Consider the following 26905-nt stretch of genomic DNA (forward strand, 5'->3'; position numbering starts at 1 on the left):
CACTGGAATGACTATTGCAAATTTTGGAATGTACTATGAGACAGAAATGAAAGTTAACATGGGAATTGAATATTTATTCTTGGTTTTACTACTATGCTTGTGCAAAAGTTAGGAATAAAACTGATTCATTTTTCACTGCTTTTTATCTTGTTGGCAATAAGTTCAGATTGACTTTGGTTTTTATTTTCGTAGGTGTTGGAAGTGGCATGGTTTATCTGCCTGCGGTGGTCATGGTGGGGCAGTATTTTCAGAAGAGAAGAGCGCTTGCACAAGGACTCAGCACCACGGGAACGGGGTTTGGAGCTTTCCTAATGACTGCCTTGCTGAAGTACCTCTGCACCGAATATGGGTGGAGGAGTGCCATGTTCCTCCAGGGCGCCATCTCCCTCAACCTTTGTGTCTGCGGGGCGCTTATGAGACCACTCTCTCCCAAAGATGTTAGTGAAAAATATGTTGTGAGAAGTAATAGTGAAGATAATAAGGCAAAAGCTCTGTCCCATTCTGCAGAGACTATAAAATCTAATGGACCCCTCAGTGATGAACCAGAAAAAAAAGAAGAGGCAACAAATGAAGAAGTGCTTGACAGTGTTCAGCACACAGACATTGGAGATAAATCTAGAGGTGGAAGGAATATGTACGGACTGCGCATTCTTAAGAGGGTGAGCCAGCTGACAGTCACGGTCAGGAAGGGCTTTGCAATATGGTACTCCAGCTACTTTGGAGCTGCATCACTGTTTACCAATAGAGTATTTGTGGCCTTTATAATTTGGGCTTTATTTGCCTATAGCAGCTTTGTCATTCCCTTTATTCATCTTCCAGAAATAGTCAAGCAGTACAACTTATCTATTCAGAACAATATATTTCCTTTGACATCCATTATAGCCATTGTTCATATTTTTGGTAAAGTGATCCTTGGAATCGTCTCTGATCTCCCATGCATCAGCACGTGGAATGTCTTCCTCATAGCTAACTTTACCCTGGTCACCTGCATTCTTACTTTGCCACTAATGCACACATACATTAGCCTGGCTGTGGTTTGTGCTCTAATAGGATTTTCTAGTGGGTATTTTTCTCTAATGCCTGTTGTGACTGAAGATTTAGTTGGAACTAAACACCTCGCAAATGCCTATGGCATCATCATTTGTGCCAACGGAATATCTGCATTGCTTGGGCCACCCTTTGCAGGTAAAAAGTTCAAATTTCTAACCAACAGATGTTTGTATTATAACCGTGTGACTTGTTATATTATTAAGCTTTCTTATGTTATGAGCATGTGTAGTTAACAAAATTACAGCTGCTTCAGAATGGACTGTAACATCCAGCTTTACATTGTACAAATTCACAGATCACATCTGCTGGGTACCCACTCACTATTCACACACTGCAAATTACCATCCTTGCAAATAACCTCAAATCTATTACAGTCTGTCATTTCAAGGGTATGTTTCTTTAAAATATTTTTTTTTAAATGAGAAAGTTGTAACCTATTTTTATGTGTTTTGTGTAGTATTTATACTATACATACTCATGCCTCTATCTAGATTAAAAAATGATGAGTAGTTTTCAGGGTATGCAGGTGTTTGTACCATAGTATTACCCCCAAGAAGTAATTAGTGTGTTTGGGTGTCACTGCTCCAAGCTGCCAGTGGATGTGTTGATTTAACTAACTTAGCTTTGCATTTCTTCAGCCAGAACTGCCTACTTTGGGGACTGCTCATCATCTCTTTACTGCCAGCCACAGCAGAAGGCAGATGAGTATATATGTTATCCCGAAAATTACTTGGGTTTAAACAAACATTCATTATAAATTTTCTCATAGAATGCGACAGGGAAGCACAGAAGGTGTACAGGTACTGACTGTCAATGCTATAACCAGACGTGGGCTTTTGCAGAGATGCAAATCGTAAGCAAGCAGTAGGAAACCTTGTGAATAATGGCATGGTCAGCCAGGGCTGGCACCCGGCTGAACGGGAACCTTGAGCAGCACAAGCAGCCCAGCAAAGCAAGGACACCCTCACTTTCTCTCCCCTCCGCTGGGTGAGCTGACATGATTTAGAAGAAAGCTCATGTAGTGCCCTTGAAACGCAGCAGCGTTTTATTCTATCGTATATTCTTCCAGCACCTCTGAGGCTGTGCTGAACACACCTTTGGTCATTAGTAATGAAGCCAATAGGGTGCACGTAGTTGAGGTACAAAAAGCTGATCTTGAGGTTACACCGCAGTGCAACCAGTGCGACATGATGGCACGTTGCTCTTTTGGGTTCTCAAACCTTTCTGAAGTAACTGTATTTTTGCAAAGGAATTACGGTTGGAATGCGAGTGATTGCAGCGCTGAGATGATATCTCTTGAAAAGTCTTTTATCGGTATGCGAGTCTTTGGGAAGGTTGTTGGGAATGTGTTCGCGTGCACAAGGCACAGCAGTGGAACTGGCCTGCACTGTGGGCATTGCACAAAGAAAATAGTAAGATGGGAGAACTAATTGGTTTGAGATTCCAAAATGTCTATTTTAAAGTCAGACCTGTGATAATAACTTGTTTGAAAAATGTACAGTTTTAGAGAGAAGGTCGCTTGGCTTCTTAAGATGACTCATAGCTAGAGTCACATTTTAAGACTTCTATGATATTAAACAAGAAATAGGTTTTGCACTAGTTTTGGATTTTGGTGAATGAACATGAGATTTTGTTAATAGATTTCCATTTGTAGCATCTGGAGGAGAAGACAGTCACCATCTACTTTTTTCCACAAAACATCTACAGATTTGACTGAAATGACATGAAACAAATGTACAGTATTTTTCATATTTTCCCATTCCATGTACCTTGTTGTCAAGCTTTGTAACAAACATGTTTTGTCTTTACTTTGCAGGTTGGATCTATGACATCACACATAAATACGACTTTTCTTTTTACATATCTGGCTCGCTATACATGGTGGGAATAATATTTTTGTTTATACAACCTTGTATTCAAAAGAAACAACCAAAAGAAAAATCTACAGAGGAGGCACAAGTATAGAACAAATTCCAGAAGTTTTTTTACAGAATTGTTTGTTTTCATGTTTCTGTTGTATGACAGTATGAAGAGGTTTTTCTTACGGAACCAACCACATGGAGCTGTACTTAAGTGAAAAGAAAATATGCACCAAAATGGTAATAAATTATGAGAAATATGCTTTTAAAATGAGTTAAGATCTTTTACTTTAGAACTAACAAATATAGAGATTAAAAGGACTTTGCCAGTCTTCAAAATTGGAACAATGCTAGGAGCCTTTTCCTCTTGCTTCTTTTTTAACTTTTCACCACTAACCATTGGTGAAAGTCCATTGACTGCAGTGCAGTTACTCCTGGTTTACACGAGTCCTACAAGAGAATTTAATCATGATATGAACAATTTATGAAAGTCCTTCCTACTATATATTCTGTCTGATGAAAGATTAGTTACTGAGTATGAGAAAATGTTTGTATTTCTTACATGGCTAGTCAAGTATGGTTGAAATGTGAGTACAATAATTCAATTAATTCAGTGTATTAAAATTACTGTTTCTGTGATGCAAAACTGAAGAAAAGTTGTTCTATTTTTCTGAAATGACTCTATACTTCAAGGATTTTTTATTTTAGTTTTTTTTTTTTAAGTATCAACTGCATAATAAAGTAGGAATTCTCAATACACAGGCTGCATTATAAATGCTGTGACACTTAATGCACCTGAGATAAAACAAACATAAAAGCAGAAACAGGCAACATATTGAAAATATTATTGTTATTCACAGAGTGGAAAATGTTTCCAGAAAGAGTTTGAAGTTTCTGGTTGCTTTACCAAATCAGAGGTATTGCAGAACTTGGTAACATTGCCATTGACTCCTTCCATGGGACTTGTTTGTCAAGTAAACAGTACTAAAGACTTGGGCAAAATTGGCAAAATATAGTTTTAGAAAAAAACTGGATGACAGCATTATAAATTTTGTTACAATTAATTTAATAACAAAACCTTGTTACATTATGAGCAGTTGTGTTGCTGCTTATCATGTACACCATGAAGTAAGACTGGTCACATTTGAGATGTTTATTCACTAGAAAATCAGAAATGCAGAGTATCCAAGAGCTAAAGACTGTGTAAAATATTCAAATAAGATCTCATAAACAGTGTTAAATGCATGGTAACCAATGCAGAATGTTTAGTATGGTGGCGCAAGACAAACTTTTCTCAGCTTTGGCATGCGAGTCTGATGTTAATTTTCCTATCAAATAATAGTAACTGTATATTTTTTTCATGCTAGTTCTATGAAAGTCTTTCCATGACAAATCAGGTTCTTAGTTTAATACTGACACATGCTGCTGGGACACTTTAAAAGCAATTGATACTATTCCATTTTATTGGACAAATATTCAGTATGCAACAATGTCATTATACAGATCTTTTTATAGCTGCAAGGTTGGTTAAAAAAGAGCTGTGAACCACAAATCGCATTGCTCTATATTGCAATTCACCGGCTTCTTAGTTTTGCACTTCTACAACTGTGGGCAGGGACATACTTTAAAATAGATCACTGAAATGAGCCAAGTTAAAAAAGAACACCTTAAGAAAACTCCATACTACTTTAAGATTTAGATCAGTTCATTCATATAGGATAGTTACGTATGGCCTTTATAAGTGATATTAAACAACTGAGGTGGCAGTGAACTGCAACGCGCGGTATCAACACACAGTCGGTATTAATAGTTCCTTAAAATCAGCTTTTTATCATAAGTGAAAAACACATGATGTCTCCAATATACCTTTCTACAGAAGTCCTTACTGGGCCATATAACAGGAACAAACTACATTACCCAAATTTCACTTTCTCTTCATTTACTAATTAAGTTCATTTTTTAAGCTTAAAAATGAAGATTATCCTGCAAAATGATTGTTCTTGTTTCTTGTGACGGATGGGACAGGTACATGGTTGATCAAGGAGAAGGGAAGGTGGGCTGACAAAATTGAGTCAAATTAAGATTTTAAATTAATATTTGCTCAGTCCATATGGGCTGGCCTAACTTCTGGTTTCCAAACTTGAAACTGCCTAAATCTGTTATGAGAGCACCAGCTAAGAAAAAAAGAGGGTCTGTTGTTTAGTAGCTCTGCTCACATACTGTAGTTCTTAAAGTCATCTCTCTAAAGCAAAATTACATTTTATAGTTTTTTTATTACACAGAACAGAGATTCTATGAATATAGTATTTTATGCACGTAATTTGTATTTGTCATTGTTCTAAAAGGAAATAGTCACAAAGAGAAAAGAACATACTTAAGTTTTTTTTTTTCTGGGTATCTACAATCACCACATGCTTCAAGAACATTAGTATATAGTTGTAGAACAAAATATTATTGATCTAAATTAGCAAATTTTATGAATTAAAATACTGCTTTATAACGAAACAGAATAAGAACCCTGTATGCATAGTTTTAATCAACTTATAAAATTCAAGTTTAACACTTAACACGTTAAAAAATTGTAAACCTAATACACTCTACAAATATTACACTATTATATAAAAATACTGCAATCACTGTTTTTAATACTCAAGCCTCACATTGGGTGAATGGCAAATGATATATTAATTAACTGGAACTTTCAGAGTAATAATATTTGGCCTCTGAATTACTGAAGATGATTGTTGGAGCAAGTCAGTCATGTAAGAACAGCCTTAGTCTTAACACTCTTAAGTAATATAACAAATGTCTCCTATCAAATATGCAACTCAAAAAATGGAAGTCAATTAGTTTCAAATGTTCCTGCATCAGCAACATCAAGGAAAAATGCTGCCTGTATACCATTCTGCTGGAGTGTCTCAAGTATGATTCCGATGGATTGTCCAAGATGAGGACAATAATTTGATCCAAAATCGCAGTCACCAAAGAAGTTTCTTCTTGGTGACAAAATTATTATTTGCATGAAGTTTAAATAATTAATTTAAAAATATTTAAACACACATCAAACTCTGGAACTAGCTACGTGTGACTTGCCTATAAACACTGCAAATTCACCATGGTGGATAGTAAAAACAGTCATTAGCAATTTTTGTAGTAAGAAATGATAATACAGTTTCCTGTACTGATGACAATGTCATAGCATCTGATGGAAGACATGGGGCACACATAGCGTATATAAAAGATACAGAAGTCAGAATGAAGAAGTACAAAGAAGGTACAACCTCTTCGATTGCTAGTAACTGTCACAATACTGACCACAATACAATTTCAGGCTGCCCAACATATTAAACATTCTATTAGTTACATGTTGCTCAGAGTAAGACAAGTTTTGTTTTTGCTCTTTCAATCCTTAGAATAATCTGCTTTCCCTAGTAAAGCAGAAAAGTCAGTATGTCTGACCTGATATACAGCAAATCCACACCTTATAACAATTGTTTCAATAAAAAATGCATCTTTATTCAGTTAGGTTTTTGTTCTGGGCGTCTTGTTTTTGCCTCCTCCTTCGGAGCTGCACCTGTAGCTGAAGCTTGTTTGTGAAGAAGAATTGTTTCCAGCCTATTTCCTGCGCAAGTTCTTTCATTTCTGGTGTAATTGTGTCACACAAGTTCTTCACAATATTTTCCCATAGTGCATTACTGTTACATACCTAGTTGTAAAAGAAAGTAGAGGCATAAAAACATAATTTGTCTTATTAATTGCTGATTATTTTACTACACAAAATGTGTTTGGATAACAGACACCTTGTACGAAGGTCACCTGCAGCACAAGCTGCCCACCTATCTTGAAAGGCACAGTATTAGTTAAAACTCACAATGACACCGGGGGAGTTTTTCCCAGTGTTGCCAATGCAAGATACTGCATGTTCTTCTGTGAAAAATCTGAGAAGTTTCTTCTGGTATATCAAAGGCCTTTCTGCTACACTAAAAGGAGCTGTAATGCCACATACTTTCCTGGTATGTACTTCATTGTCCTGGATTCAGCTGGGAGAGTTAATTTCTTCCTAGTAGCTGCTACTGTGCTGTATTTTGTATTTAGTAAGAGAAGAATTTAGGTAAGGCAGGGATGTTTTTGTTATTGCTGAGCAGTGCTTACACAGAGTCAAGGCCTTTTCTGCTTCTCACACCACTCCACCGAGTGGGCTGGGGAGGGGACATGGTGGGGACACTGACCCAAGGGATATTCCATACCTTACGACATCATGCTCAGTATATAAGCTGGGGGAAAGTTGGCCGGGGGCTGCTGCGCGGAGTGGGTGGTAGGCAATTGCATGACTTGTTTTGTGTATTCATTTCTGTCTTATTAAACTGTCTTTATCTCAAAATCCATGAGTTTTACCTTTTTCCAATTCTGTCCTCATCCCACTGCAGGGGGTGAGCAAAGGGCTGTGTGCTGTTTAGCTGCCTGACGGGATAAACCACGACATTCATATAGCCCCACTAAAATCAATGAAGCTGTGCGAGATTATGTCAAAGAACTTGTTAGGACGTTTAAATCACATCACAAATTGGTTTTCAAGGTAAGAAAAGGCAGCGAATTGCATTTGGACTTCTTACACGAGAAATGCAATTTTAGGAGCCTTTTAGAAGCACTGTAGAGATTAAACCTGTTTCTCAGGAGCTGCTTCCCTCAATCAGAGTGACTCCATAAACAGAATCAGGTGGAAATATTGCATTATAAACAGGAAGAAAACAATTATGTAATTTGTTAGATGACAGAACCATCACAAAAAAAAATTAGGAAGATACTCTGCGTATATTATCTGCCCATTGTAGATTATACCAGAGCATAGTAACATTGATTCTTCTCCCAAATGTTCCACTTTTCTAACTGTGTAACTGCAGAGACCTAAGTGCAGAGACCTAAGCCACTCACCGCAACGTGAGTGGCTGGAATGCCTGTCACAAGTAGTAACAAAAATAGCAAAGCAAAAGTCCTGGTATAAGTTCTGGTACATGCTGCTGATGTAGCTGGATACCTTGAACTATTTAATTCACTGACTACAGCAAAGCTGTATCAGAGTACGTGTGGTCCTGTTTCTGTTGTATGGAATTGTGAGAGTGATCACACTGCAGGCACACACAACGTGCCATCAGATTCTAGCAAAGGAGAAGCAGGATTATTGAGGGGAAATCACTGCAGAAGTCCGAATACGAAAACATATGCCGTTTTAAAGTTTTCTTTAAATTTCTGCTTGGTCTCTAACCGTTCTGTTGTTCCTATTAAAAATGGACACAAGTTTATAAAGATAGAGCTGATTTTTAGTATAAGACTGTAATTCCAAATACAGTGTTCTACTAAAAAATACAGTAAGAAAAAAAGATAATCACTGTCATTATTGCAGTTTTCTTTCCGTGCTGATGGCTTCTGAACTGCATAATAACAGTGAGCTCTTCCCCACTCTAAATGAAACAAGCCTGTGCCGGGGCAGTGCAGGGGGCTCGTCCTGGCCCTTGGGTTGGGAAGCGGGCTCCCTCTGCCGGGAGCAGCTCCTGGGAGTGCACAAAAGCGGGATTTTCCGTTCCGTAGTTTAATTTTGCCTATCCAAAGACCTCATACAAAATAAACGTAAATGAATCCTATCCTGCACCTATGCTGGGAGACATCACAATACCAAAGTTTGCTGAAAAAGTCTTTGGAAAACCCACAGAATGCTCCATCAGTGGTGTCCATGTTAGGACTTCTGTACATTGTTCCTTTTGAGACAGAGCTTCTTTTACAATACCTAAAAAGAGTACTTAGTGAAAATCTAAAATACTTTGAAAAGCGTATTGAAAGTATCTGAATAATCTGGAGAGCTGGATTTATGCTCAGAACCACACGGAGAAATGCCGTGCTTTGGGTAACAAATGAAGATACCTTCTAGTTCAGCCTACGAGGCTGCATTGCACAGGATGCATGTACGGAGCCCTTCACACTCCAATTTTCAGTCCTGAGTGCAGAGATTGTTCTATTTTTCCCTATTTTAAAATACGAATATGCTGTCTTATAATTCCACATAAAGCAGCATTCCAGTCTACACATAAATTAGTCTGGAAATTAAAATTCACAGTATTGGGGCAAAGTCCTTAAAAATACTACTGAAATCAGAGAAAGAGGGCATGGCATTACTAGTTGTAATAGGTTATTTAATTGTGCCAATATCTTATGTTTAGTATTATGAAAGTTATTTTTCTAGGATTTCCTTACATTCCAGAGTATCCAAGGCTTTGTGTTAAACTAATGAAATGTTTACTGCCCTCCACGTTCCTCGTCTTACTCCACTCACGCTCCGCAAATGACGGATCGATTCCAAATATACTAAGAAATAATTTCCTGAGCTCCCTTCCAGTCGTTCTCTTCCTCTCCTTTAGTCATTTTTAATTCTCTTATCCTCTACTGATTGTTTCCCAGTCACAGTAGCAACTGTTTCTTCTTCCAACTGAAATAAAGCCCAGAACTCAGCGTGCTTATCTGCTTCCACCTGCCCTTCATCTCTAAATTCATGACATGCTCTATTTTCCTACCTCACCATTTTCTCCTGTTCTTTCTTTACACTGTCTCCTATTTCTTGTGCTCACCTGAACTCATTCTCACTAAAGCACATGTAATGTCTTTGTAGCCACACCATAGGAATGGCAGTACAGCCATGTCCTCTTGAACTGTCAGCAGTCTTACATAGAACTTTTATTGAAATTTTGGGCTACATGACCTCAAAATAATACAAACCCTGTGAGTAATCTCCTGATACAATGTAGAGATGTACTCTCTACCAGACGCATGTCCTGTTTTCCAAACTAAAAGGTTAATCTGTCTCTCTGAAGTCTGTCAGAGAGTATCTAGCTGTCACATCAGACTCAAGATGACTAAACCTGTTTTTATCTTCCTCCTAATGTCTCACCATTACTTATGTTTTCAGTAACCGTATAACCTATAACTTGTTAGGCTTCATTCTAGGCTCCTACGGCATCCCTGGGGATAAAAATCAAGTTATTTTTAATATGCTTCTCTTCCTATTTTTCATAAGCTAGAACCCTTTCCCCGTTTCCTTGTGCTCCTGTACAATGTAAGCTCTCTAGCGATGGTGACGATTTCTTGTTTGTTAATGAGCCTAGCATAAGGAGATCCTAGTCCGTGGTTGAGGTTTCTAGACATTACAATAATACAAATCACAATGCAAAGCATACATTTTACATTACAAATACTTAATCCTGGAAGTAGTGCATAACACCCAGCCATGGGTTACAATGGAATTATCTGGACCATTGTGTTTATTATATGCGACAAAAGTCTGCATGATAAGCACAGTCTCTTTAACAGCCCAAGATCTAGTTTTTATTGTACCCATTCAGCTGTTTGTATACAGATGATTAATTATTGTCTCAAACTTTAAGAAAAGCAGACTGATGATTATATCAAATATGAGACCAACATGCTGCACAGCAAAGCTAACCATTTCAAAATAATTTATATATACATATACACATATTTTACCATTTTAAGTTTGCGTGAAACTTGAGAAAGCCTGGCAATATCTTCAAGGTCCAGAAAGGAAATGATGTGCACGAGCAAAGCGACAGGAAGCCGTTCCAGGAGGTCATATTTACCTTGGCACAGATTGAAAACATGTTCCAGAATGTTGGCACCAAACACTATTGCAATCTGAACTGTGATTAAAAAAAAATAAAAACAAAAAATTAAAATTTTAAAATTAAAAAGAAAAAAAATCACAAACCTAAGGGACAACAGCTTTGTAAAAGCCTGAAATTTCTTCCCGATAAACCCACATTATTCAGATACATCTTTAAAAAAAGCAGAAAAGTCAGCTCATTTTTTTAATGTTTTTTAGAGAAAAGAATGTATCTTACATTGAATATTAGTAATTTACAGTATTTCAATTCATCTTAAGAGCTGCTAGTGACATCCAGGAAAACTGAGGAGTAAAGCAAGTCTCTAGTTAAAAAACCTGTACATTGTCTAACATAGAGCACACTCTTGTCTCAGCTGAGGAACATTAACAACAGCAGTAAAGCTGAACTGAAACTTGTCCAGACCCATTTTGTCCACTTTTCCATACACATATATATTTACTTACATACAGACTGTGCTGTTTATTCAGGAGGAGGTTAGTAAACCAACTGAAAAAAAGTACTTTGGCTGTATGCTTTGGGGAAATGATGGCTCTGACATGAAGAGTCCCTGCAGTTCTGCTTCTTATCTCATGTAGGTACAGTTAACTCACTAAAACGACATGGACAACAGTTATCTTCTACACTGACATGACTTTTTTGCCTCATTCACTCTGTGATCCAGTACAAAGCCAACTTCTTTTTCTGTAGATCCTTAGTGAGCTACTCCCCATGCTGCATTTATACAGTTGATTATTTCTGCTTCAGTATCCAACTTGGAACTTGGCCTTTTGAATTCAACACTGTTTCTTCAGATCATTTATCTATTTTATCAAATTGCTTTAATAAAAATACTAGCTCATTATAAAACAGGATCCTGAATTTGATTTGTTACACTTCTAATAAATGATCAGGGGTAAATTTTGGAGCAGCATGTTGTTTCCTAAGATCTGATGACATGAATGCAGTCATCCTGATTTCTAAAGAACGTGGTGGGCTTTTGTTTGTTTGTTTTCTTTCGTTTTATTTTGTGGGGGTTTTTTGGTTTTGTTTTCCTCCTCCTTCTCTCCTTTTCATACAGGGATGCAAGGATTTGAGTTTAAAGCAAAATGAATGTTTTTTGTATTATGAAATTATTCTAATACATCCAAAGCTGTTTTTGTTTGGTTTGGGGATTTGTCTCTTTTTTTTTTTTTTTTAAACCAACTAGGTTCTATCTTCTCATGTATGTTAAAGTCATAAAAGGAGAGAGAAACAGAATCATAGAATTTGAAACTATACTGATTATAGGCAGAAAGTGCATCTAATGTTGATGCAGCAGTTTTTCTTTGAAAATATTTTGTTAAAATTACTTACAAAACTGAAGCTTACGTGAATACATTTAAAAGAGCTTTCCAAATTACAACATTTCACTGTTAACATGTTAAGACTTTTTTCTTCTCTTTTTGTTCCAAATATTCTTAATTATGTAGAAGGAAGCTACCACCTTATCTTCTTCATGTCTTCGGGTAGATGGCCCAATACTGTTCAAGCTCTTTGCTGCTGCTGTATTGTACTGCAAATGCAAACAGTTCACTATTGATTCTCATTTGCTTTTTTGCTTTCCAAACACCTCTGTTCTATATTGTTGGTAATTTTCCTCAAATTCCTTATGCAAGTACAAAAATGTTACACACAGTCAACTGAAAATTGTCTGGCTGATTTAATTCAAGCTGATACATAAGAATGATCCAAATCTTTGCATACTAGGAATGACACTGATAATGTTTTAGCGTGCATCTACTTCATGTTGAATGATGAAGCAAGCTACCACACGAGTATTTGCTGCTCACTGAGTTTTTCCTGAAAATTATTTATTTCTAGAAATAATAGTGTGACCTATTTTGGCTATTTTATACCTTACTTAGCTGTATTCATCTTGCTTTACAAAGATATCTGCAGCTAATGATGAATTTACTGTGAAAGTATACTGCATTTCAGAGTTGTGTTTTTTATTTTAATAATCAGTAAGGATAACTTAAATATGATTCCAGTATATGTATTTGTGGAGAGCTACAGAAAAAAATTATCTGTGAATACTTAGGAGAACACAGCAGCAAAGCTCCTCTTAACAGGAGGTGAGAAGGAGGTGCAAAAACATCTGATTGTGTGGAACAGCAAGAGCTACGAACAGACATAATATCAATATAACAGTACAACTTCTCACAAACAATAATTTATATTAATAACACTTCTATTTATATTAACATTTTTCTGAAAACAAAATATTTATATTTTATATTAAAACTTTACTAAAAATAAGAGGGGAAAACCCCCCCGTATGATTTTAAAGACAATTTTAGAAGGAGGAAGAAGTGACTAAATGTTAGGAAAGAATGGCAACTGTGGCTTTCAATTCTTCCTATGGGATATGAAAGCTTTGAACCACCAATAACAAGAAAAAGTAGGCAGATCTTATTTGTAACCTATTGAAAACACATAAGATATCAGTAGAAAAATGCATGTTAATAATAATTTAACTATTTGAAGCATTGTACCCGGGCAATGTAAAGCAGAGGTTTTATTGTGACATATTCATATCAAATGCTACAGGAAAATCTTACAGTATAAGCAACAAGTAAAAAAAACACAAGCTAAAACCTTCACCAATATACATTCACATATCAAGTCTACTTTTATGAGATAAACTTAAAAAATATTAAATTTTGAAAATAAAACCACTAAAACCTATTGCTAAGATTCAGCTATAAAGTCTATGTACTTCTTCCAAAAAGTAGAGAAGATGACTTTGAAAGTTCAATTTTATAAAAACTGATAATCAATTTAGTAAAATTAAAACACGGGGCAACTCTCTGCCTCTGCTAGTGGAGCTATTATAAACACCTACTGCAAAAAAAGCATCGCATATTTAAAGACTCCCTGAGCCAAATTCAACAGGCCATCCATTTTCCATTGGTTCATGATGCATTAATTCCTCTTCTAGTAAAAACAAGTGGCAATAATCGGAGTTAAAGATTTGTTTTGTTATGGACTGTGAGTGCTGATGGAAACTTTTTCCATGGTTTGTGCATCTACCCAGTTGCTTGAGCTCAGAATGTGCAGACTCCCCATCAACAGAGCACAGACAGCAGGCACGTGCAGCCTCCCTAACCTTCACTGTTCACTTGAAATGGGCCAGCTGCAGAAGTTATAATGGACATCAGAAACACAAACCTAAACATAGAAAGGCAGACCACATTAACTTACCAGGGCTAAAAATCTTTTGATTGTGCTGTAGCAAGTGTAAGATTTTAATAAGCAAAGCATAGGAAACGTGTTGGTCTTATTTCAGAGCCTAAATGAAGATACACTCCAGTTTACTCTTGAAAACAGGTATATTCTCTTGCAGAAAGTTTCACCCTCTCCCCTACCACCTTAGATTCATATACTTCTCAGGAAAGCAGACCTCCTCTGCCTACGTGTGAATAAGATGATGTCTACCAAAGTTGTTGATAAGGAAAACAGTACTTCATTTGGAAATGAAATCTTTCAAGTTCATAATAAAACCAGGATACATATGAAGTCACATCTCTAAGTAAATGTATGTCTGTACATAATCAGAATATAAGAGCAGCTTATTAAAAGCAACAAACAAACAAAATGAAACAAATAGAAACCACAAACCCTCACCAATGCAAGGTGTTTGAGTGCTACCTACTCTCTTGGGCTACAAAGCCTCAGATCTCAATCCAGTCCCTGCAGGCCCATTTTCAAACTAGGTCATAGCTCAGACCTCAGCTATTCATTGCAGTTGCTGAATTAATATGGCTTTGGCTTAGTATTTTCAGGAGACCATTTCCTCTGTGAGCCATGACCAACCCTACCTTGTGACATGACATCTCTTAAAACTAATCCATTACCGAGAACCAAGATTAAAAAAAGATGCAGAGCAATCACTACTTGGGATACATAGTCCCATAGAAGCCTGGGAAAAGCATACTTACTTCAGATGCTCTCAGTGGCCAGTCTGTTGGGAGTAGGTTGGAAAACAGCTCTATACATCTGCATTTTGAGGTTTATTTAGTGGTGTTCCCACTGACTTTGTTTTTTGGGCTGTATGCTCCTAATGTCATGTTGAATTTGTATAATCCTAAGTACCTGTTGCACTTGGTGTTAGTCATGTCAAATCAGATTAAGAATCCAGATGGTTCATGACACAGCCACAAAAACAAATGTGCTGGCACAGAGTATTATAAGGACTGAGTTATTAGCAATAAAAATATTGTTCTCTGGACTATTTTTGTGGCTAATACCTCTCTCATTGTCTTATAATGAAACTACCAGTATTGCTGGGATTAATCCTATATTTACACTTATTGTCATGTATTTTGGTTTTTCCAGTATTCATACATTAATTTATATTAATAAATTAATGCAAAAAAGCCTGTTAGCCAAAGCAATCACATCTTTCATGAAAGTTACTATAGATAAATATTGCTAGATTATTCCATTATATGCCACGGCAAGTTTGTAATTATTATTGTCATCTTACTCTGAAGAGATGAATTTTGCAAAAAATCCTCATGGGATGCATATGTTGCTCCAGGTCTTGATTCACGACTTTCACTCCTAAGTGAGATTTTCCACCACCTGAAAATTACCTAGAAGTGGGGAGGGGAGGGGAGGGGAAAGGGGGAAAAAAAAAAGGAAGACATGATTATCAAGTACCATGGGATAAATACATTGCTAAGATGCAGGACTCCAGTTGTGTAAATATTACTGCATTCTCAAAACAATGTTATCATAAGAGATCAGACTACAGTTACATTACCAGTGCCCTACAACACGCTTCGAAGGACAGTAAACATCCCAAAATGTACCTAAACAAGTGCAAAATGTTTTTACATACCAAATAAAATGTTCCCAACCCCTGCATGCATATTGTTTGTAGAAATTGAAACACATTTAATGACATCTCAACTTGCAAACCTATAAACATTCTCTTTGTTTTTCATTTAGTTGCAGAGACACAATTCATCAGGCATCAAATTATGTGGTTAAGTAGAAATATCCATTCAACTGCTCAGGCATTCAAAAGTGGCAGTATTAGGAGTTAAAGTGTCACTCAGACATTTTCTTAGAATCAAAACTAATAGGACAGTTCAAAGCTCAGCACATAGATTGTTTGAAAACTCCAGAAAAACTCTCCAGAAGTACACAATCAGCTCATATTTTCAGGGTCAGAAAAACAGAAGAAAGCCTGCATTACAAGGCATGCAACTGAGATAAAAGATTAATACGAACAGTAAATTATGTAGCTATGAAACGATGGGGAACAAGCAGCCCTGGGTATCAGTAATTATCCCAGAGTTCTCTTAAAACTTTACATCTTTGCTTGAACAGCATGTCAGCTTTTAATATCGACTTTTGTTTTGCTGCTGTCACAAGAAAGGTGTAATCATGTCCCTCCCTCACACAAGTTGTTAGCAAAAATTATGTTCCAAGCAAAAATTATGTTCCAAGCAAAAATAGAATTCAGTTGCTGTTGTATGCAAGGTTTAAAAAAAAAAAATCTAATCTTCCTAATATTAATCTGTTTTATTTCCTTCCATTTTACTGAGCAAAGTGAGGATTTTACATTGTTATCTGGAGTGGTGGATTCCTGACACAATGAGCGATAAAACTGGCGACTGAGAATATTAGTGAGGTGTACATTTCTAAACACGCACATGCATATAAAAACATACTCCTTAGAGTCTTATTTTTTTCTACTGGCACATAGAAAAGGAAAATTAAAAGCAAGCCTTGAGTTAACTGTCAATACGTCCCAGAAGACTACTCACGTATACTGACCAAAGAACACAGAGTTAAATTAACTATTACAAATCTTAGATCTGACAACAGTGGTCTACATTGCTCAACATGAAATTTAACTTTAGATCTCTCTTGTATTTCAGTGTCAAAATGTAGATTTTAAAGTTGAGAAGCATTAAGTATCTGGAACTCCTAATGAGTTGCATTCATTCTCATCATTAATTTTCAAATTAAAGCTCAGATTCCAGACAATTTGTTAAGACAGGCCCACACCAACCATTTCAGTATTCTTCAAGTCTTGCTTGTATTCTGTTGATAGCTCATATATAGTAACAGTAAATAAGCTTGAATGAAGGCTTAACATCTACATTTGAATGTCAAATATGGCCACCTAAAATGTATTATTTTGATGTTTACTGTGGCTAATACATCATTATAGGGGTAATCAGAATTACTAAATCATATTCTAGTAGCATACATATAAAATAGCTTCTATTAACGCTCAGACATATCTGCAATACTCTGTAAAATAACCCATATTATGTGAATAAAAACCATCCTACTCAGTTGCACAGGTTTATTCTGTTTTACAACACAGACAACCTTTATTCCTTTGCTGTGAAACGGTTGCCTCTCTGAAGGAAAAAAATCCCATTCATCCAATCTGTATTCTAGAATTTAATTTCAGAAAACCAAATTACACTACTGAAACATTTTCGATCAGCAGAGTTAACATTTCTGTAATGCTCATGCACACTACAGACCACCATGTTGCTACAATAACACCACTTAATATACTAGTGGTAATATGAAGATTCAATGCAAAAGAGACTGTAAACCACTCGTCATTCTGTTCCAGTCACGATCTTACTACCTGGGAAGGCTTTAGAACTATTGTGTCTGTGGCTCACCGTGAGGATAACAGGACAGCAAATGCCGTACTGTACTTCCAAAAGCTCTATTTATCTCTAGCAGTGTAGGGAAACTCAGCGCAAAAGGCTCCTGCCATTCTTATTTGTGGAAAACATGAGGTGAGAATAAGGTCAGAACAAAACTGATATGCAAATGGAGAAACAAGAGACATCTTCCTACGTGTTCCTCAGCTTGCATACCCTTCAAAATGGTATGCAAGAATACAGTATACTATAGGGGAAAAAAAAATCTTTGTTAAAGCAGAAAAATAAGTCCACTTAATATGCTTTCTCCGGTTCTTTTTTCATGTTACTGTTGGAAGTGATGTTTCTTAAAACAAAACAAAAAACAAACCCAACATTTCTCAGCACGGAAATGCCAAGAGTAACTGAAAAAGAAAATAGCCACTTGCCCCTAAAAACAATTGCCAAAAATGATTAACGATTACTGTTGCTTTCAACTTCTGAACTTTAATACCTAACAACATTCTTCAGATTAATTTTCTGGATAATCTTATAGATCTAACTATATACAAATTTAGAAGTCTCATTATTAAGAAAAGCACAACTATGTTGCACAACAGATTCTAATCTTTTCCTCTGTTCCAGGTGAATGGCCTAAATCCCCAGTCTTTCTTTTTGGCCTTGGATTAGTCACTGCAGGCCAAGCTCTCATTCCCCTGTGCAGTCAAGGAGCCGTTGTGTCTTCTACCAAAAAAAGCAGTTACAGTCTCAGTCTTAGAGACTTTAGCTCTACTAAATCCCTTCTCCCAGGCTATTTTATCCCATATTCTATTACTTTTCCATAGATTTAAAAAAAAAAAAAAAAATCTCTGCTTTTGGCTGCGTTTTGTGGATTGGAGGAGACCATAAAAATTATATTGCCTTATTCTTTGATTTCAAATGTATTGAAATGCTTTTGGCCCTCCTTTTATCTCATTTTTCTCTTGCAGAATATTGTTGTGGTTTTGATATATTTTCAAATAAATCTATTATTTTTAAAGCATTCAATTTTCATGCACCTCAGTATAGAAATCACCCATTTCACCCTCACATAAAATCTTTAAAAAATAAAAGTGGAATAAGTATCAGCATTACTGAATCATCTTCAAGGAGATAACTATAAGATAGACATTTCTAAATCTATGGTCTGTATACCTAAATACATTTCAGTTAATTGATTGCTTAAGCTAGTATCAGCTAACCCGTTACCTAAAATTATACAAACCCAAGCTGAATTTCCAAGCCATTAAGAAGTCAGACACCTTCACTAGATTATATAATCTTTTTTTAAACTCTGAAATTAATTAGCACAGTAAAAACTACCATCTTACCTGCTTCCTTCATCTTTCCAGTCCCTGTTAGTGTAGATGCAATTTTACTTTTGAAAAAGCACTCCTGTCATAGTTTTTTCTACTCTTATTCTAAAATAGCTGCATCTAAAATAAAGTTTTTCACACAGTTGCAGCTACATCCACACTGTACCTTCGCATAAGTAATAAAGGAAAATTTGAATAGGACAATAGAAACCTTTATGCTTGCACAGAGCTATGCTTGTTTGCAACTGAATGAAGTTAGGCTTCTAGGTCATTTAAAAAAAAATGCAAAATAGGTACCTTGAAATTTTACTCACTTTTCACCAAGAAGAGGCAAACATTTTATATCTAAACTATGGAACCAAGTAGCACCAACAATGCACAGCTATTTGCAAAAGAGCTAAACCAAAATGTTCAATAACTTTATGAAGAGCTATAGCAAGGCCAACCTTCTGCATTGACACTGACGCAGCTAAAGCAAATGCTGTTTTGATCCCTGAGGGATAAGCTGTTGAAGAACAGGAACACACATTGGCAATTGTTTCACGCAAGGCTACTAATGGCATATTGTGATTAACTTAAAAGCAAGAATGCAGATCTTGTGGAACTGAAGAATCTGTTAAGTCTCCTTTTCTCCTCCTGCCTCCAAAACCAACTAGATTCTTGGCAATGAAAATACATCCTTTGTTTAAAGAAATATTCCCACTGTGCCTTCATACAGTGTAACAGGCAACGTATAGGTATCTCATTAGAAGTTGTGAAACAGTTAAGGTTGGTTTTGAGTTAAAATTATAACATTTATAATGCACAGAAAACTTAAGACCTACTTAAATTACTTTTAGAGTAAATCTCAAGGCAGTGAGGAATAGTCATACAATGCTGTTAAGGTACAACACATATGAACTACAGACTTGCATGTTTCTTTGGAAAGATCCAGAAAGTAATAATGCCTTTCTAGCCTTCACAGCTTGCAGAACATAACAATCCAACTGTGCTACTTCCACTGCAACTGTTCAACAAACATTCTGTGGTCTTAGTTACATACTCCACAAATTATTTCATAACTACTACAATATATAGCACATTTCCTACAGTACTGGTGAAATATGGATTCAGGAAGGGTTGTGTGATTTGAAGTTTTTAATCATACAGAGAGATGGAAGCACAGAAGAAAACAGAGTTGACTTCTGTTTGCTTTGACTTTTTTTTTTTAAAATAAACAAACTTTATTTTTCTGCTTGATTTTGAACATTTGCAATTAAAGCTTTTACTTTGCTATGACTGACCAAAAGAGATTACGCTGAGAGTCTTGATTTGGTTAACGTGAAAGAATGTTAACAGCATTCACTAGCAAATGCAGCCTGGTAGAATGAACTACACTGGTTTCAGGGTGTGCGTGTGTGTGGGTGAAAGAACACTTGCGTGCTTCAAAATTGCTGGCAGGTTTTGACTTGCTCCATTGGATAAGAAGGTAAAATGGACTATCAACAGGTTGCAGTTAATGAAGCCTTCATTTATTTAGGGTTTCCAGAAGTCTTTGAAGAATAACTTTCTAGGAGTAAGAACAAAAAATGAACCATATCTGTGTGCAAAACAGTGCAAGAGTTCACCAAACTGAAATTAAACCAAACCCCTGCACTGATGCCATTCCACAGTCCAGGCATGTGCAATATGAAATGAAACGGGTACTAGCTGTTGCCTGTTGTGTCTGTGAAATTGGATGATTTTTGCTCTTCTTCTGGCAAATTATTACCCTTTTTTCAAATGTGAAGTACAGCTTACAACACCCATGCTTCATTTGACAATTGCTACAAAATTGTATATTTGCATTTGCTATCATAGAGGAAGTTATACAAATTACTATTTTGTCTACACTGATAGGACCACATCTGTACAATGGTTTCCTTCTCATGTGTGCTCATGAGAAAAAAAAGAAGTCTCTCTGGCATTTCTAAGACATAGTCAAATTTTCAATCTTTCTATGGGATGTCCAGTTCAGATATACCAAAGAGTCTGAAGTGCAGAACCTAATGCGCTAAAGAAACTGTTCTATAAGAAAAAAATAAGTTATCTCAGACCATCGGGTCCATCAGGTTGAAATTTTGGACAACAGTGTGTACTTGAAAGTTTCTGCAGATTCTTCTCATGATCACAATAGTCATTATGCAAGCCTACATACTCCCTTCCCCTACATCTGCTTTGGAGAAAAAAAAAATACTATTAACAGAAAGAAAAAATAAAAAATTTAGTTAGCAACAAAAATAAAAGAATGACTGAAGTAGAATACAACTGAAAAGACAATGGCATGTGGAAAGAAAGATAATTTCCTAGTGTCAATGCAAACTGTTTCATGAGCTGCTATTAACAAACATTTCAAGTGCACTGAGAAGAAAAGAAAATAGTAGTCACAATTCCAAAATTTCATATGTAGCAACTACGAAGCTGTTTCTTTTACCACCACTTCACTCATACTCAGAAACATCAATCCACTTCAGCTAAGGTCTGCGTGCGGGTGCGTGCATAGCTACCAAATGCTTCCAACTTAAGGTATCTAAAAAACATTTTAGTAAAATACAGGAGGAAGATGGAATAAAGTTATTGTCTTTTCCTTTGGGGGAATGCAGTAGTTATGTTTGAGCAAGAAATCTGCTGCCTCACCATGGTCTCTTCCATTCCTCTCAGCTACATAACTGGTTTACTCCTATATTAGTATCTTTCCTCATTGGTTTTCCCAGAGCTTTCAAGGGGGAAGGGGGAGGAAAAAAAAAAGAAGAAGAAAAAAAATAAGACAAAACCTCCTAAAGATCTTTATCACAGATGCTTACAGCACAGGCGCTTTGGAGGCTAACTTCTACTTTTATACAGACTAGTGTACACAGATCAGAGAAAACAACACAACAGCCGAAGAGTGAGAGACAATGCAGAAGCGAGGTGGGTATGTGCTGAGGGGAAAGCAACACTATCAGAGGGAATAAAAAAATTACTCTTGAGGATCACAGTCTTCAATTATGAGCATGATACTTACCATTATTAACGTGATTAAACAGGCAGGCCTAGATAAAACTGCCACAATGAGATTACTCAACTGTTTAACAGAACAAAGGATGCTAGATTGCTAAGTGCAAGACATAACATTCCTTTCTAGATGGATAAGGCATTGACAGGTTTCATTTGAACCCATTTATTTTAAGTTTCATCCTCCTTAGTTCAGTTTCAAGGTCTCCTTATTGCAATTTCAGGTCTCATCTATGCTTTAATTTTTTTTTTTTTTCTTCATTAGAGTAAAAAAACCCAAACAATAGAACAGCCAGACTCCCTGGTATGTGTATAAAAAGTCCTAAAGTACAGCAATGTTACAATGGGAAGTCCTTTTCTAGGGAATCTGCACCTCCTTCAGCAGGGTATATGCAATCCTTTTTATTACAGATGAAGTCTTAGTGCAGTTATCCCACTGCTTCCTTCTTGCATAAGTCTTATCATCATGATTTGTACACACTTGCAACTAGGCTAATCTAATATCTATTGAAAAGAGCTTTGCTATATTCTTATGTGGTCAGCTCACTTTTAGCACTGACATCTCTTACTCTAAATTTTGAGAAACATCTATTGTGCTGTCCCATAAAATGTGTTTTTCTTAAAATGTGTCCCATAAAATGTGTCTCAATGTGTTTTTCAAAGTTCCCTTGCTGTCTATTTACAGCTTTAATTCCACCTGATCAAATGACAGGAACACTAAAGAATCCATCACATTGTGCAGGCATTCTGATATAGTTGATTCCTACCCACGTCACCAGTTTTCAGAAAAAACTGTGGTGACAAGTATGCCCTTGTTATCTACCAGTTATCAACTCAGTACTACAGGTAGCATGCTCTCTGAAAAGTTGGTGTGGTGTTTTTTGTTTGTCTTGTGTGTGTGTGCGTGTGTTTTTTTCTCTCTGTGTCTTGAAACACTAGTTTTGCCCAGTCCAAATTTAATTACTTATTTTACATGAAACTTAACACTTGCTACCCGTAGGTTTCAGTCTCATTGTAAACTGCATAGGAGCAAACAACCACACAATTCAGCTATAGCACCAACTTAGCAAATGCTGAAACGTACCCTTTCATTATCAATTGTCATGATAATTTATGTGCATGTATATTAAAAACATACATTGCATTTTCTGTTCACAAGTATCTGTTTGCTCTTTTGATGCTTTCCAGTTCCACAGCCTCTCTTGCCTGCAATCCCCATCTGTTGTCATTCCTTTCACTCTGTTTTTCACTATCATCCTATTATGTTATTTAGGACTAGCTTCATACAGTCTCCTAGGTTTCTGCTTGTACAATGTCATTTTGCCTTTTCGACAAGTGATTTTGATGACTGTGTTGTACACTAGCATTCTTTTTTCTAGTTACTACCCTTCTACATATAATTTGTCTAATACAGGCTTTATCCAACAAATGACATTGACACTGGTTGCACCCAGTGTACAGTTGGAATCTAATTTAGTGAAGTCCATCCAGAAGCTGCAGGCACTTTTACTTTGGTTTAATTTAGGCTTATTCCAGTTTAACACAAATTGATTTAGTTTATACCAAATAAAAATCAAGTAAATCTTTACAGTAGACACCCATAGAGAAGTTTAGACCAGCCTTTTAAAGTTTGTTTAAACACAAATTTTAAATTACACTGGTGCATCTTTTGATAAGACCTTTCATAGCCTAGAACACCTTGAGATAAAAATCCTGACCCTCTTCTTTCCTTCTTCCTTCCCTTGAACACATTACTGAGCACATTTAATTATTTTTTGGATAAATGAACAAAAATAAATATAAATATATGGTATTGCTAGCCAAGTAAACATATCTGATGGCTCTTCATGATGAATGCTGCCATGTATGTGGAAAATGAAATAAGGAAAATTGCTCTTGGTTAATAAAGGCAACAGAAAAGAAGAAATAATTATTTTCATAACTTGAAGAAGGGAAACTGGAAATAAGAAAACAGAGAGGAACACAAACTTACCCTTGGTAACACAAAAGTAGAATTACTCCTGAGTTTTCCCAAGACAGAGTGCAAAAGGGATAAGGGATGTACTACCTAAAGTGAAGAATATAACTCAATCTTTCTCTGGAAGAACAAGCTCTGACAATAATGAACACATAAACAACAGACACTCAGGTACAGTATGAAACATTCACTTAATTAGGTGGAAGATACTGGTGATTGCTTACCTTGAGAAACTATTACAGCGTCATGACCTGAAAATCAGTCTTGGCAGGTAGAACTAGATCGAGCATGATACCTTTGAAGAAAGCCACAAATATTAAAGCCATGCATAAAACTTAAAATAAAATGGGAGCTTAAACATTGCAATTCAGTGTGATACTGCTGTCTGCATACCAAAGACTAGTTACAAGTGGACAAAAACCAGTCCAGACCAAAAAAAAAACAAAAAAAAAAATCATCTTTGGGTTACCAGTGATACAGAAAAACAGATTAATAGCAAGTAACACAGAATTAACAAAAATTACTTCATTATCTTTAAAAAACCTTAATTGAAATTGATATGAGAATATCCCAATGCATCTTCAAATAACAGCTCAACCACTTATATTTCCGTATATTACGTCTACTGCAGAGAAACCTTGATCTACCAAAGGGAGAATCCCTGAAGTGCCAACATTGCTACTTCAGCACATCACAAACTGCATTTCAGTCCCAATTTTCCTGTGTCATTTGGATTCTTGTGCTGGATTACATCTTCAATATTTCAGCATGACCAAAGAATTCCCGAATCTTCTCCAAAACTTTATGGATAAGACCTAGCAACTGCATACATTCAGTGGTGGCAGTTATGGAAGAAGTGAGATATATTATCAGGCATCCAAACTATAACACAACATCACAACATTGCTAAACAAACGTATTTTAGCTTTGGAGAGAAACAGCTGACAGCAATATCCATGTTTTCCCAATAGAGCATTATTTCCCCAGGGAAACAGTTTCCATTTTCCAAGCAGCTCTACTGTTTACTTGGATATCTGAATTAGAGACAGTGAAGTCCCTATATTTTGGAGTTAACAAACATTTTCCTGACAATAACTGCTTAATATGGTGTGATACCATTACCATGATAGTGTTCAATTATTTTGGAAATGCACTTTTTCAGCATAACAGAGCATTTCCTGAGCTGGATCAAAATAGCTTTCTTCTCCTGAAGTCATCAAACTATGCTTGAAATGATCCTAATTTAATACAACAAGTTGCTAGTTCTATGCAATTACATTTCTGCGCTCTTTTTGCTTGTTAAGAACTCAAATTCTCTGTTTGAAATGTCAAAGAAAAGACTTGAATAGAATTGGTCCAGCTAGGCAATCACTGGTATGGCATCCTTCAGGTTTCAAATGTAAATAGAATAGCATGACTTTGAAAAGGATTAATCTCCCACAGATCTTTACTTAAAATCAGACTTATCTTGCAAAAAAGTGTTTCCTCTAACATGAAATTCATTTTGGCTTAATTACTATGATAACACCTGTTAGGTTTATTTCCCCAGTCCATCTGGCTTAAGCACTTCAAATGGCACCTTCCGTCAATCAAATCGGTTAAATGTCAAATGTCATCATTAGGACTTAAAAAGAAGCCCAAGATACAAAGGCAACACTTAGTTAACTTCATAGTACTATTTTTCAAAATGGAGGAACTATCCTTACAGGTTTCAATGGAGCCTGAAGGTACCCACGACTGAAAACCAACCAGCCCACAATCACTTGAACAATTACTTATTGATGTATCCTAAAACTAATTAAAAAGAATTCAAATATTTTTTTTTTCTTAATTTAGGGTTTATAGAGATCTGACATGTGATTGGGTTGTTTATGGAAAAGGGATTTTTAAAAAAATAATTTAATATATAAGCGCTGTGGGTTCCGAATTTTTGCTTACAATTAAAAAAGCCAGGAAAAAAAATATATTTTTGAAATGAAAACAGTTAATTATAGGAACTTTAAAGAAAATATTGTAGTTCTCAGTATCCAAAACAATACGCTCTGCTCAGAATATACTGATTTAATCAGAAAGATGTAGAAGTGAACACTAAACAATAGGAGCAATGGTGGGTAAAGAACAAGAACTGTTTGCCTAGTTACTTACACTATTTGCTTACCTAGATGTCCTGTATATATTTGTTAGAAAACATAGTTGCTGATCTCTGACCAAACATACAATTTTGCAGTCACATATTTGATAAAATTCAGTTATCCTGACTGTTATATGAGCAGAATATTGCACAGAATGGAATACTGCACAGAGCAAAGTTAATTTTGTGTACATATGACCCTTGCCTTTTATGAGTTAGTAGCTAAACATTTTACTAACATGATAAAATCCTCTGATTAGTGCAGCATTCATTGAACAGTGACAGATGCTAGTATTAATTACACGTTGAGTGGATCATTTTCCCATTATGTTTCTTTTGTTACCAGCCTCATCCTTCTAGTTATCAGCCAGTCCTATAAGCAGATTAATCACCAGACCTTTTTTTTTGTTGGGGGGAGGGCATGTGTCCATATTCCTTGTTTGACCAAAATGAGTGATGGACCTTTTCCACACTACTCCACCACCTGGATTCCTCTCTTTCGCTTTTCAAAACCTGTACTTATCGTTTGCTAGACAGCTTATAAGAAATTTTATTTGAAAGGTTATTTGCGTGGTTATCTCAAGTCATCTGATGCTTAATGTTGGAAGCCATATGATCTATTGTTTGCTTTGTACAAACAGATCATGTCTACTGTTGTTTGTGACAAACCTTGCCAAATTATAACTAGCATTATTAATTTGGCATTTCAAGAGTGACTGAAAAACATGTACAGTGAAAGGTGGATGTGGAAAGGCATATGTTAAACCAGGTGGCATTCTTGATGTCAGTCTTGAGACAAAAAATATTCCCATTTGATGTAATATACACGCACTCACACAAAACCACAACTATCCACTGTTCTCATGATTTCTAGCAGGATTCCTAGCACACATTTGATAGCCAAGCATGTTTTTCTATTTAGCATGTTTATCCTGAAATCTATACCAGCTTCTCCCTCATAACAACTCAAAGCACTCCTGGAGGGGGAAAAAAAAAAAATACAAATGGCAAAGTTGTTAATTTAGAAATAATTTCTGCCATAAACCGGAAGGTTATAAATTGAGAGTTGACAAAGGAGAAAGACATTGGTATGGTAACTGATCAAAGGACAAGAGTCACTAATGTGATTTTGGTAGAGTTAAATACAATCCTAAAATTTAAATCAACAGGATTTTCCAGAAGACACAG

The 26905-nt window shown here is 36.0% G+C and overlaps 2 protein-coding genes across 6 annotated transcripts in view; one reads left to right on the forward strand and one right to left on the reverse strand.

Moving 5' to 3' along the window:
• SLC16A14 (solute carrier family 16 member 14) overlaps window positions 1-7290 on the forward strand; it is a 15796-nt gene extending 8506 nt beyond the window's left edge. For 2 of the 3 annotated variants that reach the window (XM_065072999.1, XM_065073001.1), the window contains 2 exons: window positions 193-1185; window positions 2867-3668. In XM_065072999.1, coding sequence (XP_064929071.1) covers window positions 193-1185; window positions 2867-3015 — 1142 coding nt within the window. In that variant the 3' untranslated portion in view covers window positions 3016-3668. Of the gene's footprint in view, window positions 1-192; window positions 1186-2866 lie in introns of all 3 variants that reach the window. The other variant, XM_065073000.1, reaches the window with a different exon arrangement.
• Window positions 3955-26905, reverse strand: part of FBXO36 (F-box protein 36) — a 27932-nt gene continuing 4981 nt past the window's right edge. For 2 of the 3 annotated variants that reach the window (XR_010474471.1, XR_010474470.1), the window contains 4 exons: window positions 23811-23881; window positions 15105-15213; window positions 10553-10612; window positions 6399-6615 (listed from right to left, as the gene is read on the reverse strand). Coding sequence is in view for 1 of the 3 variants with exons in the window: in XM_065073011.1 (XP_064929083.1) it covers window positions 6424-6615; window positions 10440-10612; window positions 15105-15213 (474 nt within the window). In the remaining 2 variants the exon portion in view is untranslated. Of the gene's footprint in view, window positions 6616-10439; window positions 10613-15104; window positions 15214-23810; window positions 23882-26905 lie in introns of all 3 variants that reach the window. The other variant, XM_065073011.1, reaches the window with a different exon arrangement.

This window comes from Columba livia, chromosome 9, assembly GCF_036013475.1.
Source record: "Columba livia isolate bColLiv1 breed racing homer chromosome 9, bColLiv1.pat.W.v2, whole genome shotgun sequence".
NCBI classification, from domain to species: Eukaryota; Metazoa; Chordata; class Aves; order Columbiformes; family Columbidae; genus Columba; species Columba livia.